The following is an 18,583-nucleotide window of genomic DNA, read 5'->3' as shown; positions in this document are numbered from 1 at the left end:
TATGTTCTATAGTAAACACAAGTGCCTTGATTGCTTTCTAAAGGTCAGACCTGTCACCAAACCTCTCCATTTACTGGACTTGTGGTCGGTTTCACATTTCTCAGCAAATGGTTTGATGGCTCTGACAGAGGCTTTGGCTTCTTGTAGTCTTACATCTTCATGGAGAAGCTCCTCTGGAAACCCTCCTCTTCGCCAGGGACCAGGTCTGGCCTGTTCATTAGCTCTGCTTCCAGTGTCTGCTGGGTCTGGCACACACTAAAGGCTTGTTGAACGCGCAAACCAGAACGGACAAGGCTCTCCCCAGAACCAAGACTGTCCCCACAACCACTGGATGGAGAAATTTTGTGTTCTGCCTTGGTCTTGAGTTGAGTTCTAGCATTTCCTGTCTTTGCTCTCTTAATGGGTCTTCCTGGCACTCGATGATGGCTCATTCGTGCAGCTTCTCATTTATAAACCCAAGGGGCTGACACCTCCTGCTCTAGCCGAAGCTTATAACACAGCAGATATATGCCGCATCTTATCATTTTGGCGATTCAATATTGGCATCAAATCAATTCTTGGGATAAAAATGCCAACCCAAGGACAAGCCAATGTGGGAAGGAACAGATCGAATGTGCATTCTTACGTTTCCTGCACTATAAAGAATGTCGTTACCTCCTTGTCCTAGGGCAGGTTACATGACACCAAGTGTCCTGGGAACGATTTGCAGTGCTGTGGCAGCCAGAGGCCGGGAGTTAGGCTTGCACCAGCACGAAGCCTATCCCGAGCATGAAATTGCTTTATTTCTGTTGAGTTCAGTCCAAAACTTAGGTGAAGCATCAGTGTATGATGCTATTTATATGAGTTTGTCACAAAAGGGGATTTTTTTTTTGAATTAAATGTCCATAATCCAGCTCCTTCTTAAATCTTTTTTATCAGCTTTTTCATTCCTGCACCCTGGCATAATGACACAGGTATTACGTAAACAAGACACCTCAGAGGGCTGCTTATAAAAATCCAAGGGAAAAGATAAATATGTGATGATACACTGATATCTTGGAAATATGAGCTGCCGGTTTGTATTTTCTTTGTGGGATCGGATATTGGTTTTCGTGGTTTATTGACCTGGCAGGGAGAGATCTGACGAAACACCCGAGAACCTTACACCTTTTTTTTTTTTTTGAAACCTCCTTGTCTACATGGAGAAATCTGGACATGGAATCGGAGAGCCAGAAAGACGAAGTCGTGTCCTTGCAGAACCCAAAGCAGATCCAGCCCTTGGAAGTAAAAGCACACACCACCTTCCCAAAAGAAAAGGAGTTCGAATCTGTCTTCCCATGAGTTGCCCTGAGCCAGAACGCCAGGCTGACTAGCGAAGCGGGGGGAGGGGGTGAGGCTGTGAAATGTGATGGTCATGTTCAACAAGGAGCTAGTGTTTTTTGTGGACTCGTGTTGAGGGTGGTGGGATCAGCAAGCACACCTTAGTATTCAGCTAATCATTCTTTCCCTTCTGTTACGATCTTTGCAGGATGTCATAGTCAAAACCATGTTACCTGGGAGCCACAGCATTGTGAATGCTCCGGAATGCTAATATTAATAAAGACCTTTAACTTTAGGGCACCATGAGCCAGACAACTAACTGACATGGCAGGAATCAGGGCACTCATCCAATAGTATCTCTTAGGGAAGTCCTTTTATAGTTCTCCTGTTGGCTCAGCTGAACACCTTCAAGTTAGTTTCCAAACCAAAGATCCATCAAATGTAAAAGTCCCTGTCCTTTAAAAAAATTTTTTCATAGTGAAAAAAGTGTTTTGTTTTGTTTTCATAATGATAAAAATAGAATCACTGATAGAGGGCTACCTTTAGGTACAAAGCAGGTAAACCAGGCCCAGGGAAGGATGACAGTTTGCCAGGCTTTTTTTAAAGAATTGTGATGAGAGTGAGGGGTTGGCTAAACCGGATGATGGGGATGAAGAAGTGCATGTGTTGTGATGAGCACACTGGGTATTGTATGGAAGAGTTGAATCACTGTATTGTACACCTGAAACTAAAATTACACTGTGTGTTAACTATACTGGAATTTAAATAGAAACATAAAGATAATCAAGATGAAATAGACATCGCATAAAATTGACCATCTCAACCATTTTTAAGTGTACAATTCAGTGGCATTGAGTGCATTCACAGTATTGTGCAATCATCACCACTATCTCCAGAACATTTTCATCATCCCATTACACACTAACTTCCCATTCCCCCTGGCAACCACCATTCTACTTTCTATCTTCGTCAACTTGATTACTCTAGGTACCTCGTGTACGTGGAAGTTCTCAGGCTTTTGTACATTTAGGACGCATTCAATCTGACTACCATCTACTAAAATTTTTACAGAAGGAAAAGATAATCTTGGGCAGATAGTCCAATGTTCTTAGGTTTTCATGTCACACAGGTGTGTGGCAATGGCATGTTCTCACGTCCCTTACAGAAATTAGCATAACAGGGAAATGAGTGAAACAGAGCTCAAGACCCAGTCAGCTGTGTTGCCCAACAGAAGGAGCCATGGCTACGGCAGTTTGTGTACAGTTTTACATTTTACAAAGCGTTTTAATTTGTAAGTTGTTTCTCACTTGATTCTCACCATGTCCTTTGAGGTATTTTTATTAGTCCCATTTTAATGATCAGAAACTGTGGCTCAGATAAATAAATTGTCTAAGGTTACACAACTAATCAAAGGCGGCATCAGGACGTCGGCTCCAGGCTTTCGATTTTAAAACCCCAGTGCCTTCCACCATAGCACACTGTGAGCAATTATCACCTCTCTAGAGCCCAGGTAATCGCCAGTCCTCAGAAAAGGAAAGCTTCTCCAAATGTATCCCTAATTGTCAGTGCTCCACCTCGTTAGCTTGGAGACACATGGAAACCCTTGCCTGACCAGCCAGCCTCAGAAGTCTTGGTGTGGCATAATGGCCTGGCTCTCAGTGCCCTTTGGGTAGATTAGGGTCTAGACCAGCACCGTCCAGCAGAAATATGTGAGGCACAAGTGCAAGCCACAGAAGTTATTTGAAATTTTCTAATAGCCACATTAAAGTAAGAAGAATCAGATGAAGTTTTTTTTTAAAGATTTTATTTATTTATTTGAGAGAGAGAGAAATAGAAACGGGGGGGGGGGGCATGAGTAGGAGGAGGGGCAGAGGGAGAAGCAGACTCCCCACTGATCAGGGAGCTAGAAGCAGGGCTTGATCCCAGGACCCTAAAATGATGACCTGAGCTGAAGGCAGATGTTTACTGATGGAGCCACCCAAGCAACCCACAGGTGAAGTTAATTTTAAGAATAGATTTCAGTCCCCTGGTATATCTAAAACACTATCATTTCAATATGTAATCAACATACAAATTATGTGTAAAAACATGTTTTGCTGTTGTTGTTACTAAGTCTTCAAAATCTAGTGTGCATTTTACACTTCCAGCCATCCCAAGTCAGATGCTGAATTTTCATCAGAGGCATCTGATCTGAATTTAGATTTCATGAAAACTTCCAGTTGAAAAAGTAGATTCACATACCCAAGATGTTTCAACTGTATGTAAAAGTGTCCTCATAGCTGAATCAAGTGTCAGTTTTACTATTTAAATTAATTAAAATGAAGGAAAATTTAAAATTCAGCCCCTCCTTAGCACAGGCCATGGTTCAAATGCCTACTAGCCAGGTGGCTATCGTGCCAGACAGCATAGGTCTAGGTGAACAGCTAAGGCCAGCCCAGACTGGACTAAGGACCAGTGAACTGGAACAGGAGGCAGCACATTTTTTCTGTAAAGGGTCAGATAGTTAATATTTCTACCTTGCAGGCCATACAGTCTCTGTTGAAAGTATTCCACTCTGCCACTGTATGGAGAAAATAGCCACAGAATGAATGGGCAGAGCTGTGTTCCATTAAAACTTTCTGTAAAAAACAAGCCCACCCCCACCCCCCCTGCCCCCGCCCACTCCCCAAGCAAGCAAGCAAGCAAGCACCAACACACATAGTTTGCCAACATTTGTCCTGGTGCCTAGCTGTGCTATGGGTTTCGGAAAACAGCCAGATCTAGTGCCTAGCTTTCTGAGAGGAGGTTGTTAAAAGCTAGACTCATTGTATCTCCTTCCCTGTGTGTAATTACAATTTTGGCACCACTTGGCGTGAAGACTGTAATGGACGTGAAGATAAAACGCTCAGACTCTCTTTTCAGTGGGCATTTTGCGCATCACGAGGCAATTGCTTCATTGTGCTTTGAGGTCCATGTATTGAGAGCGGAGAAAGCTGGAAGAGTTTTGACAAAAACATGAATAGTGGGTGTGAATAATGTGGGAAACTCTGAAGAACCTCAAATTTCTATCACCCTCTGCTTGCTCCTCTGTCCACACAGTCAGAGAGAGATAGGCAGGAATCATGCCCATTTCACAGATGGAAAAATACATGATACTGTGTTAAGTCAGATGGACAGATGTCTCTCCATGCTTACTAGGTTATGTGGCATCCAACCGTTTTGATGGTAAAAGCAAAAGTAGATGTACATTTTGATTCATGGGCTGGGCCTTTCGATGTCCTGAATGGTGCTGGGGAATAATTCCATCCAGAGTTGATAATGTTTATTACAAAGCAGTCTCCACTTTTGACATCTTGATGTTTAGAAATGGTATTGGGACCAATGGAGGCAGGGAAAAGGAACAGGAAGGGATGACACAGGGATGGATTGGAAGGACGATGACAGCTCCTCTTGATTCTTTAGGGTGAGGAAATATGAGAGCCTGGCCTCACAGAGATCTCTGAAGCTCAGCACTTGGGATGGGTTAATTAAGTGAAAAACAGTCATAGTTTGGGGTTCTCTTGTGCCTAAATCTTTGAGTCCAATAGTTGTGGCAAGCATGATGTACAGTTTTTGGAAGTGCTCGATTAATAAACTATATACTCAGGAGTTTTGGCTTAGGGTCACCCTTTCTAAAATCAAGGTTTGAGGTTGAACTGTATTTTTTTTTTTTTTAGATTGATTTATTTGTTTGAGAGAGAGAAAATGGGGGGAGGAGCAGAGGGAGAGAGAATCTCAAGTGGACTCCCTACTGAGCACAGAGCCCCATGCAGGGCTTGGATCTCACAACCCTGAGATCACAACCTGACCCAGAATCAAGAGTTGGATGCTTCACTGACTGCCCCACCCAGGCACCCCGAGATTGAACTGTATTGAGTAACTTGATTGTGCCCAGTCATAGTTTGCAATTGTATCCACTGATAAAAATATTCAGCTTCCCCAGGCACATTTATGCAACTTTGCCTTCCCTCAAATTTTGCAGCTCTATCAAACATGCGGCACTGTGTGCATGTGGGAAAGATCTAAATCCCCATGATGTTTTTTGACTATGGAGATAATTATTTGGGGTAGCTGTTCTGATGACGGCTCACATGGAGGCTCAGCCCTGCAGCGCAGAGCTGTCTCTAATCGTGATTGCCTGTAATGATGATTACCCAAACTCTGGAATTATAACAATAGATTTTACAAAGTTAGAGCATAATTGCTCCCCTATTCCATATGTGGGCACAGTTTAAACAACTTTGATCTTTCACATGATCTCAGACTTCAGTTATTCAGCTTCTGAAATAGCAAAGTTCAGAGACAGTGGCTCTCAACTCTTCCCTTTTTCAAAATCCTAGAGTGAGGCCCAGAGTTGTGAAAGCCAGTCACCTGTAAGAGAAATAAGGACTGAAGTTGGGTAGAGAAGAAGCAGTACAGACCCGTGGTGTGCAAATCCCACCTCTGCCACCCAAGCAGCCACACATGGTCTGAAGAAAGTCGCTTATGTCTTAGACTCGGTCCTCATTTGCAAGTCACTGTGAGTGTGAAGTCATCAGATCTGTTATCAGTTCTGTGGCCTCAAAGTAAATGATCAGAGTAGATACAAAGAGGCCTTCTGAATCTTTGCATTTTGCAGCCTTCCTTTGACATACAAGTTTTTTTTAGAGATGGTGATGAGAAATGTGGTGTTTTCACTAAACTAGGGATAGAGCTTTGCAAAGAAAAGAGTATGAAAGCGGAAAGAAAAGACAGGCCCCCAAAAGATGGAACATTTTGGCTTTGGCACCACATGGTTCCGAGCAATTGTAGATGAATACCTTCACTGAATTTGCTCCAGTGGCTCTCAGCATTTAGCGTACGTTCGAGCCAGGTCCCCAACTTCCTTCTCTCTCCCCCCAGGGTCTGGATGTAAAAGGGCGGGTATGGCCTGGGATCCAACATTTTGAGGAATATCTCTGGTGATTTGGAGATAGATGGTTCAAGGCCTGTCTGTCTTGCCCTCTACCCTGTCACCGAGGGACTGCTTAATGCATGTGTCTGTGAGTTAATTTGTGGTTTAAAAACAAGAACAGAACCTCTGCTTTGGCCTGCCCAGCTCAGATGGCCACAACCAGCAGAGCAGGCCTGACCTGCTGGGGAGGGAAAGAAGTGACGGCCGCCGGGCCCTTGACCATCGCAGTGTCCGGCCTTGAGTGTCCCCCTGTAATGTCACCTACGTTACTGCATCCACTGTCTGTTGGTCGCCCCCAGACTGACGTTATCCTAGTGAGCTAAGGTTGGCGTCTGCCCCACACTGGCTCCTTCAGGAGCCACTGGAATGATCAATGAGGCTGAGCGGCCGGGCCCTTCCCTGGCCGCTGGTGAATCAGCTGTCGGCTGCCTCGGTTCGTTCCCTTCTCTACAGAGCAGGAAGCACTTGAGCCGGGGCTGACTCGCGTCTGGCTAATGGCCCTTCTGTGTCATGCATTGTCCTTGATGCCATACATCTTTCATACGTGAGCAGGCTGGAGCTCCTAAAGACGCTATAGCGGTAGGCCTTTCCCTTCTGCCAACCCCCCCCCCCCCCGCCCCGGCTGAAAGCCCTTGATGGGATTTTGGTTTTAGGGGTTTCTGCTTCAGAAGCAGAGCCAACACTTAAAAAAAAAAAAACTGAGGTGAAACAGCACATAAAATTCATCATGTTAAGGTCACGTCAGTGGCACCCAGTACATCCACAGTGTTGTGCAACCACCACCTCTATCCAGAAGCAAAATGCTTTCATCACCTCAAAAGGGAACCCTGTGCCCATTGTATTTGTTTGCTAGGATCGCCCATAACCAAACACCACAGGCTGGGTGATTGAACAACCAGAATTTTATTTTATTTTATTTTTTAAATCAGGATTCCTATTTTATTTTTACCTATTTTTTCAAAAAGATTTTATTTATTTATTTATTTATTTATTTATTTATTTATTTATTTATGAATGAGTGAGAGGCAGAGACATAGGCAGAGGGAGAAGCAGGCTCCCCGTAAGGAGCCCAATGTGGACTTGATCCGGATCCCAGGGTCATGCCCTGATCTGAAGGCAGATGCCCAACCACTGAGCCACCCAGGTGCCTCAGGATTATTTAAAAAATATATATTTTTTATTTACTTATTTGAGAGAGAGAGAACAAGCAGGGGGTGGTGGTAGAAGCAGGCAATCTGCTGAGCAAGGAGCCGAATGTGGAGCTTCATCCCAGGACCCCGGGATCATGACCTGAGGTGAAGGCAGATGCTTAACCGACTGAGCCACCCAGGCACCCCAAACAACCAGAATTTTATAGCCTCATAGTTGTGGATGCTGGGAATCCAGGATCAGGGCGTCAACAGGCTGAGTTGGTTCTACCTGAAGGCTGGAAGGGAAGGAGCTATTCCAGTGAGTCCTTGGCTTATAGATGGCTGTCTTCTCTTTGCGCCTCTTCATGTTGTCTTCCAGGTGTGTCTGTGTGTCCACCTTGCCCCTGTGTGTAAGGATACTGGTCCTATTGGATTAGTGTGCACCCTAAGGACTTCATTTTAACTTGATGACCTTTGTAAAGACTGTCTCCAGACAAGGTCACATTCTGAATTACTGGGCTTTCAATGTAGGACTTTGGGGAAACAGAAGTCAACCCATAACACCCATTAAGCAGTATCAATATTAGTACTTCATTCCTTTTTTGTGACTAAATGATATTCCATCCTAGTCATACATTTATTTTTTGAACAACAAGGACAAAGCAATTGCCAGTGAAGTCTCCACCCTGTGGGTAGCTGAGCATCCTTCCTGTTAGAGGCGTGTGTGCCCATCTGCATAAGGTGGAGTGTGAGCTCAGGGTGTATCTCAAGAATCCCCAAACTGTAAACTTTTTCTTACTGTTTCTTTCTTTTATCTTTCTTTCTTTCTTTCTTTCTTTCTTTCTTTCTTTCTTTCTTTCTTTCTTTCTTTTTCTTTTCTTTTAAGATTTTATGTATTTATTTTGAGAGAGAGAGAGAGTGGGGGGAGAGAGAGAGAGAGAGAGAGAGAATCTCAAGCAGGAGAGAGAGAGAGAGAGAGAGAGAATCTCAAGCAGGCTCCATGCTCAGCACAGAGCCTGACATGGGGTTTGATCTCAGACCCCGCAATCATGACCTGAGCCGAAACCAAGAGTCGGATGCTTAACCAACTGACCAGCCCAGGTGCCCCACTGTCTTCCTTCTCGAAAGAGTTCCAGTTAGTCTTTTCGAGCAAAAGTAGGAGCCAGACTTACTAGGGGGAAGCAGGTCAAGCTGCTGATTGAAAATACATTCAAAGATAGATTTTATCTTTGATTTCTCTCTCTCCCTTTCCTCCTCTTATCCTCAGCACTCCTTCTTCCCCAAAATGTGCATAGTGTGTGCATGCATGTATGCAAGCGTGTGCGCGTGCACACACACACACACTCACGTTAGAAACATTCTAAGTAAAAAAAAAAAAAGAAACATTCTAAGTGCGGATCATTCTGGGGAGGGCTATGGCACAGGTAGTACTGCCCTTCGAGATAACCAGCCTGCTGCTGTCCTTTATGTCGGTTATGTCATGGTCACTGGGTCTGGCCCTTCGGGCTGCCCTCAGACTAGAGGTTTTCTGATTTTCTTCAAGTCCCCTCTCTGCACCTGCCTCACAATGAAAGAGGGACATTTGGAGGTGTGTGTCCTCTTGGTCTCTTAGAACTGATGACACTGTTCATTTGTCCATTTCACCTGCCCCCTCAATTTAAAATCTATTTCTCTCTCTCTCTCTCAAAATAAAATAAAATAAAATAAAATCTATTTATCTCTCTTGTGGACAGACAGGAGATCTACATCCCTGCTGGCCTGGGCTCTTTGGGGAACAACCCAGAAAAACCCATCACTATTTTCTTGCAGACTCAGGCTTCTTTTCCCCATTGCAGGGGCCTGGATGATGGGACACAATGTGTGTGTTCCTTCCCACCAAATCAGCAGGAGGGGCCACAGAAGGGTGGCATCATCCTGCCTCCTGGCCCTGAGCAGATATCCCTCTTGTAAAAATCATTTTACTCCCTCCTTCCTCTCTCTCTGTCTCCCTATTTTCTCCACCAAATGAGTTTTGCCCACTTTGAAAGTTCACTGGGGGAAGACATGCCTATTGGCCCTGAGGTTTTCAGAGAGGCAGGCAGGAAAGTAGAATAACACAAAAATGCAGCCAGGGCAGAGAATGTTCACATTGCATGTTGCTCCATATTGTCATCTTCCTGTAAGTACCTGTGGCTTCTGGGACCTCAGGCTGGGAGGCTCTACACTGTGGGTGGAATCGCACAGGACGGATGTTAAGGATGCAGTAGACTTTCCTCTTTGTGGATCAGCCTATGGAGTACAGGTTCCACTCATGGGCGGGGAGACCGGGTCATCTGGAGTTTGTTAAAGCTTCCAGGTTTTACTGGTGTCCAGCCACCCTTGAGAACTGCTGTTCCAGGGGACAGAGAGTTGAATGGTTTGACATAGGTGACGGAAAAGATAGGTGACATCTAATCCTCTTGTGCCCAGCAGTGCAGTTAATTAGGCAGAAAAGGGATAGAAATAACACATCCTGGCCTGTTTGTTGGCAAACAAAATAGGACGTTAGCACCATTTAACCCCATAGGGCCAGAGTGGAATGGGTGACTCCAGGGCTCCTGCCTTCTTGCCGCTGCCCGTGGGTTGGGGGGCTGCTAGACCTGAGTCTGCCAGCCACCCCGGCAAGCATCACCCTGACGATGCAAACTGTTCACGGGAACACGCCGTGTTCTACACTCGACTCACAACTGGTTCTTCCCTTCGCTCCGGAGGAAAAATAACACCAGGCCCATGTGTCTGCCTTCTTTTCTGGCAGAAAGTGTTGACTGTAGTTGATTGCTGCGCCTGCTGAAGGGGGGGTGTTGTCAACGTCAAGCAGTGAGGCTGACCTCTCTGTCACTGTGTGTTTTGTAGTACAAAATCGGGCAGCTGTACATGATCAGCAAGCACAGCCACGAACAGAGCGACCGAGGAGAAGGGGTGGAGGTCGTCCAGAATGAACCCTTTGAGGATCCTCACCACGGCAATGGGCAGTTCACTGAGAAGCGAGTGTATCTCAACAGGTAAGTCATGGCAGCTGGACATCCACCTTTGGGCTCTCCCACCACACAGGAGCCTTCCAGCCCTACCCTTAGGGCTGACGGGGGTGCTGTGTCTGGGTTAAAAAGGTGATTTGGAAAGTTATTACATCTGCCCTTTCCATCCACCGGTCTAGTTGCTTCCAAAACCAGAATCCCCTGCCTTCTGCAAAATCGTCCTCAATTGCATTTTCATTAAGGGGACCTTTCCTCTTACCTTCCCATCCCTTGGATGACATGTTAAGATGAAATCTGGTCTTCAGGACTACAGAACTTTGTCTTCTCCCCTTGGGTCAGTGTTAGCAGTGGGAAAGAGATGGCTTTGCCATCTTGTACATCTTGTTGTAGAAGGGTGCCAAAGATGGCGGTGTGCCATCGGGATCTTGACTTGGTTCACCTTCCACGTACTGCCAAGCAATTGCTCAGGTGTTTGCAAAGGACACAATAAATGGTCACCTGTGATCAAAGTGATATGCAATGCTGAGGGGGTTTCCATTTCTCAAGTGGATCCATCCTTCCCAAGGTAGAGGTTGCCATTGCTCCTTTGGAAGCATAAAGAACCAAGGATTATAAACCAACACTCATCAGCTTTGCAGAGTGTATTCTTTACTCTCTTGCTGTTTTCTTACCATTAATGGCACAGTTGACTACTGGGGCTTGTCTGACCTTCTCCCCGCCCTCTACCCCTTTCCAGCCCATTTTCTTTCATTCTTCTCATCCGGGTCATGACATTTGTATAGTCACATGAAATACATTTTATTGAAATTATCTGTCTGCTCTAGTGAACCAGTGTATGACTGGTTCAGTCTTTGCTCTCATTTTTATGAATGCTCTTTACCCTCACCTATGGCTTCTCCTATTGGCCCATATGTGATTATTCAGAACGCATTTTGAACATAATAATTGGACAGTGCCTTAGTTTATTCAATGACACTGACACTCATGAATATTTACTCATTCTCTGTGTCTTGACCATGAGACATTTCTGAAAGGAGCTGTATTAGGATTCCACCATATTCTCATGGCCTCCACCTTCCAGCAGGCTGAAGTGGACTGTTCCCTCTTGATGGGGAAGCATTTGGATCCTGTCACTAGGATGTCTGGAAATCTCTAGGGCATTATCCTGACAGTGAAGGTCCTTGGGCTATTGAACTGGCTTGTTTTAATCTACCCAGGGATGCAGTATCAGGGAATTCCTGAGTCACGATGAAATGCAAATGAGATTGATCTTGTTCATCTATTAGGAGCTGTGAATTCCCAGGATTTGGAGCCAGTTCAGCCTCCAGCCAGCTGCTGATTTGCAAGAGTTGCTGAGCTCTGGGACTGGCCTGAGGATGACTTCCTTACATAGACTAGATTCTCAATATGCTGCTTTGGCATTCTTAGTGTGGAGGGTGAAAATCAAATCTTGAGCGGGAGTCACCTCGGTCGAGCAAACAGAAGTGAGGGCCATGTAAGAAAATAGATAGAGACCTATGGGAAATTCCATTTTTTGGCAGATGATTGCCTTTTCCCAAATTATTGCTTAGGGAATGTTCCCTATGTACCAAATTCAAAAAAATTTTGAGAAAACTTTATATCTTTTCCTGAAGCAGAGCAAGAAGTGTCCAGCTGTCTCTGTCATGTCTGTTTTCTCTATCAAAATATATGATGTTTATTTTAAAGGAGAATAATAAACATTAGTAAGAGGGAAATTTGTTATAAATAGAATATCTGGACTTCCAGTAATAGAAACTAAAAAGATTAATGTGGACCCTCCCCCCCACCTCCTATGACAAACACAGGATGAAATATAACAATATAAAGCTGAGCTCAAAACAAAGAAAGGGAAATCCTCAGGTACGAGAAATAAAGAGGAAATGCAAGCCAGAGTGGAAAGCAGATGAGCTAATGCTCAGGAAGCTGGGATATGTCAGAACTGACACGTAGGGGAATATCATGCCCGTAAAGGGACAGGAAATGAGGCTTTGGGTTCCTACAAATGGGGAGTTGAGCTGAGAGTCATGCACAAAAATCATTCTTGATAATTGAGTACTGAGAGAGTACCACTCAGAGTCACGTGTTGACAGAACTACTAAAGATTGTACTTGAAGTAAAAGGAAATGGAACCCAAGAAAGAGGAGAGGAGAATCTAGAGGTAGTAAGAAGCAAAGAAAGTGAAGGGTGTGTGGGGGGCTCAGTAGGTTAAGCATCTGCCTTTGGCTCAGGTTGTGATTGAGCCTTGAGTCGGGCTCCCTGCTCAGCAGAGGGTCTGCTTCTCCCTCTCCCTCGGACCCCCCTCCCCCACTCATGCTCGCGCTCTCCCTGTCTCTCCCAAATAAATAAATAAAATCTTTTTTTAAAAAAGAAATTGATAAACATATAGGCAAATCTGTATGAGCATAGGATGTTTTTAAAATACTAATAATGAATAATTGGGTGTATATTTGTGGAATTTATTTTTATTTATTTATTTAAAGATTTTATTTATTTATTTGACACAGAGAACACGAGTACAGGGAGGGGCAGAGGGAGAGGGAGAAGCAGACTCTTTGGTGAGCAGGGAGCCCGATGCGGGGCTGGATTCCAGAACTCTGAGATCCTGACCTGAGCCAATGGCAGATGCCTAGCCAAATGAGCCACCCAGGCGCCCCTATGTGTGGAATTTAAATAATGGACAAGAATAGCAGAAGAGGAGAGGGTAGTAATTACAGTAAAAGCATTTTAAATTGCTACTATTGTGTAAGAGGGGGAGAGAGATGTTGATTAATTAAAAAAACCTTTAAGACACGTGTGCATATGCAAAGTGTAAAGATAACCTCTAAAAAAATAGTAAAGCAGTACATAACTTCCAACAGAAAATGTGATCAATCCAATAGAATGTGGAAGAACAGAGAAAAGCTTATAAAAAGCATGGTCAACAGAAAACAGAGATTTGATGGTAAGATAAATCAAAATATGGTGGTCACAATAAAGGTATATGAGTTAAATGCTAAACCTGAACCTAGCTCAACAAATATAGGGCAACACTGACAAAATCATAGGTAGCCTAAAGTTATAATGGGAGATTTTAACATAACTGTTTAGTAAATGGTTAGAGCAAATCATCAAATTAATCTAGCAAACACAGAGCAGATGTAAACAGCAGAATTAGAACTTTGGTCTAGTGGGCATTAATAGAACCTAGAACTAACATGATTTTCATACACACATGAAAATGTGCAAAAACTGACTACACACTAGGCTAGGAATCAATCTCAATACCAGAAAATCAGTATCCTGTAGATGCTGTTTGCTGCTTACAAAGCATTACAATAAGAAACAGACAACAGCAAATCAACTTCCTCATTATATAGAAATGTAACAATCTCTAAATATGTTATTGGGTAAAAATGCCCACACTCACTTTCCCAGCCACCTTTGCAGCAATGGATGGCCATGTGACCTAGTTTTGGCCAATTGAGATGTAAGATTTTCCTCCCTGATGAAAACAGAAGGGGATCCGGGCTGGCTGGGTGGGTAGAGCATAGGACTCTTGATCTGAGGTTATGAGTTTGAGCCCCACATTGGGTGTAGAGATTACTTAAAAATAAAATCTTTAAAAAGAGAAAGATGTCTAAGAGCTATAATATGATTCTAAGAAAGGGAGGAGATAAATGGAGACTCCTGGGAAGGTAACTGGCAGGGTTTACCACATGGACCTTGGCAGTAAAACTGACAATAATAGTGCAAAAAGGAAACATCTAGACCAAGTTCAGTGAAGAATACAGATGTGAAAAGCCTATAGAAGACATTTGCAGATCAAATACCCCTGAGTATAATAATAATAATAATAACAATAAATCATGACTCAACAAGACTGTTAACATCAATATGAGGATTCAGCAAGATTGCTGGGAGGAAAAAATCCATGTACAAAATCATCATTATTATTATACAGCAGGAACAATAAATGGAAAATATAATTTTTAAAAATTCCATTATAGTAAAAAAGGATAGGCAAAAAAATTGAAAGTTACTCTGTAATAAATCTACAATATATAAAACATCTTTTTGGAGAAAAATATAAAACATTAGTGTAGGACATTTTTATCTTTTTAAGAAGGCCCCACACCCAACATGGGGCTCGAATTTACAACTTTGTGACCAAGAATTACATGCTCCAACGACTGAGCCAGCCAGGTGTCCTGGTGGGGGACATTTTCTTAAACCCTGGACAGAAGTGGGGCACCTGGGCAGCCCGGGTGGCTCAGTGGTTTAGCGCCGCCTTCAGCCCAGGGTGTGATCCTGGAGACCCGGGATTGAGTCCCACATCGCGCTCCCTGCATGGAGCCTGCTTCTCCCTCTGCCTGTGTCTCTGCCTCTCTCTCTCTCTCTGTGTTTCTCATGAATAAATAAAATCTTAAAAAAAAATCTTTAAAAAGAAGTGGGGCACCTTGGTGGCTCACTGAAAAGAGCACATGACTCTGTCTTGGGGCGGTGAGTTCAAGCTCCACATAAAGCTTATCAGAAAAATAAAAACTAAAGCAAAAAACCCTGGACAAGTGGCAAGGTTCATGGATAGAAAATGCTAATATATTATAAAGATGCCATCAATTCCCAAATCAATTATAAATTTAATGCAAATCTAATTAAAATGCCAACCAGGTTGTTTTTAAAATAGAATTTGAAGTGTGCCTGAGTGGCTCAGTCAGTTAAACATCTGACTCTTGATTTCAGCTCAGGTCGTGATTTTAGGGTTGTGAGATTGAGCCCTGGGACAGGCTCACCCTGAGTGTAGCACCTGCTTAAGATTCTCTCTCTCCCTCTGCCCTTCGTCTTACCTCCTCCTCTCAACCTCCATTTACCTGTGCATGTACAGGTGCTCTCTCTCTTAAAAACAAAAATAGGGAGCACTTGGGTGGCTCAGTCAATTAAGTGTCTGCCTTGGGCTCAGGTCATGATCCCAGGGTCCTGGGATAGAGCCCTACATGGGGCTCCATGCTCAGCAGGGATCCTGCTTCTTCGTCTCCCTCTGCCACTCCCCCTGCTTGTCCCTCTCGCTCGCTCTGTCAAATAAATAAATAAATCTTTTTTAAAAAATAAAAATGTTAAAAAAATTAAAAAATAAAAATTGATTTTGAGACTATAATCCTAAAACTCCTAATTATCATAGCTTTATAAAGAGCCTTGATAATCTGGTAGGTCAAGTCCCTTCTTCTTATTCAGTTTTTTCCAAAATTGTTCATATGAATTTTAAGATTAGAAAGCCACCAAGTGCTATGAAGAATGACTGAAGAAACCAAGGATATTTAACATAGAAAAGCTAGACCCAGGCTGTGTAAACGTGTGGGCAGGTGGGAAAAGAATTAGACCTGTATATTCTATAAGACCTCAAAAGTTACCAGTTGGACCAAGAGCAAGGGATGAGGATGCCAGGAGAAAGGGCGAGGCTCAGTTTAAGGAAGGAATGTAAGTATGTGAGCTGTGTGAAGACATACTAGGATGCCTTACAGTCATTACACTGGTACTGGGGATGCTTCAGCATGAGCAGAGAACCCACTTATCGGGCTGTCCTTGAGCAGATTTAAACATCAACTAGGTGGTTAAACTGGGCATCCTTTCAGATCCTTTTCAACCCTAATTTTCTATGCTCAAAGTAAGTTGCGGACATTATCCTGACTTACCTCCAGCATATAAATGAATGACCAATGAGGCACAGGAGAAAAGTACTCTGCGTTCTCTTTGCACAAATCTGAACCAGGTCCATCATTTTAGAATTTAAAAGGCTCTTGGAAAAATAAAAAATAAAAATAAATAAATAAATAAATAAATGGCTCTTGGAATATTTAGAAGTATGGCACATATCTTAGCACCAGGGAGATTATGGCTTAGTAAGAGAAAAAGAACAAAAATGGATATGTGACATGCTATAAAATAATAAGACAGATTTTCATAATCATAAAATAAAACCAAATCCATTACTTTGATATTCAGAAACTGGAGCCACTTTGCGTTCACGTGTCCTGCATGCACAGGTCTTGGGACTGTCGTGTTGGCCAGGCTGCTTCATAATTGAAATTCATTAAATGGGTATTTATTGAACCTTACAATGCATAACAAATTGTTCTGGTATTGGAGAGAATCTCTTAATAAGTAAGACATGGCCCTTGCATTTTGATCAGAGTAAAGGCTAGGCTGACTGGTTCTAGCATTTGTGAAATCATCTGTCCATCTCGTGTGTGATGTCAAGGAGGAAAAGCTTTTCTCAGCCCACTTAGGCTCTGTCAGTGGGGACTGCAAATTAAACTGAAATTGACAGATGAACGGGAAAAAAGACCAAGTTTTATTTGTCAGTGTATATGGGACCACCCAGAAAAATGAGACTCAAATAAGCAATTAGAATTTGGGGCTTATATACCATTTTATTTTATTTTATTTTATTTTATTTTATTTTATTTTATTTTATTTTATTTTATTTATTTTATTTTTTTAAGATTTTATTTATTTATTCATGAGAGACACAGACAGAGAGAGGCAGAGACACAGGCAGAGGGAGAAGCAGGCTCCACACAGAGAGCCCGACGTGGGACTCGATCCCGGGTCTCCAGAATCACACCCTGGGCTGAAGGCAGCACCAAACTGCTGAGCCACCCAGGCTGCCCGCTTATATACCATTTTAATAGAGGTGGGGGAGAAAAGGCACTTCTGGAAAAACAAATGGCTTTTATGAAAAATAAACAGGGCTTTTGGTGGATGGATAGGAGATAGTTTTGTGACTGTCTGTTTAGGCAATTTCTTATCTTCTTGCTCCTCATCTTTAGTGAGAAGAGTCAGTGTTCTTTGGTTGGGAAACTCCTGGGGAGGGCATTATGACAGCTGAATTCTTTCAGGAGGCTCTGCTTTTATGCAGATAAGGGGAGTTCAGTAAAAGCGTCTTCCTACAACTGTTGATTCTCAAATGTCTTCAACTCTGGAGAACCCTTATGCCACTGTGGGTGGCATCTTATAGACCCCTTTACCAGCCACAGCAAAGTGGGTTCTGAGAGTTGAACTGGCATTAACCAAGATGTCCTAGTGCCTATTTAATAATTTACACCAAGAAATATCATTGTCCTGTGAACCTGAATTCATGAGCTGGCAAGTGGAATTTCTTCCTTACGTCAATCTATATGGGAGGCCAAATCACATTTAGATATTGGTTTATCACTCTATTACCAAAGCATCTGTTAGAGCCTGGAGTTACTCAAAGTCTGTGTAGGCAGAGCCTTCTCCCGGGGTCTGACTTGAGCAGAAAGGACATTTCATGGAGGGATGTTAGTGACCCACAGAATTATCTGCAGGCTTGGGAAGGGGCAACTATCAGGGCAGCTCCAATAAGCCACGACGGCAAACAGATGCTTCATTTTGCTGTTGTCACCACAACAGCCATGGGTAGGTCCAGATTGTCCCTTTTTTTCTATCACTTATCCCCAAATCCCAACCATAAGTATCCCATTGAGTTTCCAGTCCAGGCTTGGACTACCACTGAGAGAGGAGAGGGACTTCCAGACTGCTTTCCAAAGCGGCTGCATTTTGCATTCCCTCCAGCAATGTGTGAGGATTCCAATTTCTCCACATAATCACTGACACTTTGTATTGTCTGTCTCTTTGATTCTAGCCATCCTCTTAGATGTGAAGCAATCTCGCTTTCCATTGGCATTTCCCTCATGACTAATGATCGTTGAGCATCCCTTCTTGAGCTCACTGCCCATTCCTACGTCTTCTTTGGAGACATGTTTCTTACCCTTTTCCCATTTTTAAATTGGGTATAATGCCTTTTTAAAAGGCCATTCCAATGGTTAAGCATCTGCCTTCGTCTTAGGGCATGATCCCAGGGTCCCAGGATCAAGTCCCATGTCGGGCTCCCTAGAGGGGGCCTGTTTCTCCCTCTCCCTATGTCTCTGCCCCCCTCTCTCTCTGTCTCCTGTGAATAAATAAAATCTTTAAAAAAAAATCCATTCGTTTCTTGCTGGCCTGTCATATCCCAGGGACTGTGGGGGTGCTCCATGATCTGGCTCTCTCTACAGTTTTGGGTGCACAGTACATTTTGGCAGCTGCCTAATATGCTTGGAACGTTACACTAGTTCTAATACTTTAGTACATTTGGTCGTTGTCCTTGGGCCTTCGATCCAGTTCAGTTAACCAAATAAGTGGTATTTCTTGGCTGG

At 43.4% G+C, this 18,583-nt stretch overlaps 1 protein-coding gene across 2 annotated transcripts in view; it reads left to right on the top strand.

The window, feature by feature from the left end:
- The window catches only part of PITPNC1 (phosphatidylinositol transfer protein cytoplasmic 1), a 254,520-nt gene that overhangs the window by 117,626 nt on the left and 118,311 nt on the right, over window positions 1-18,583 (top strand). For both annotated transcript variants that reach the window (XM_041726175.1, XM_041726176.1), the window contains exon 2: window positions 10,252-10,400. In XM_041726175.1, coding sequence (XP_041582109.1) covers window positions 10,252-10,400 — 149 coding nt within the window. The remainder of the gene's footprint in view (window positions 1-10,251; window positions 10,401-18,583) is intronic.

This window comes from Vulpes lagopus, chromosome 12, assembly GCF_018345385.1.
Source record: "Vulpes lagopus strain Blue_001 chromosome 12, ASM1834538v1, whole genome shotgun sequence".
Lineage (NCBI taxonomy): Eukaryota > Metazoa > Chordata > Mammalia > Carnivora > Canidae > Vulpes > Vulpes lagopus.
Note: the sequence above shows the minus strand (reverse complement) of the source record. Positions and strands in the feature narration are given on the sequence as shown.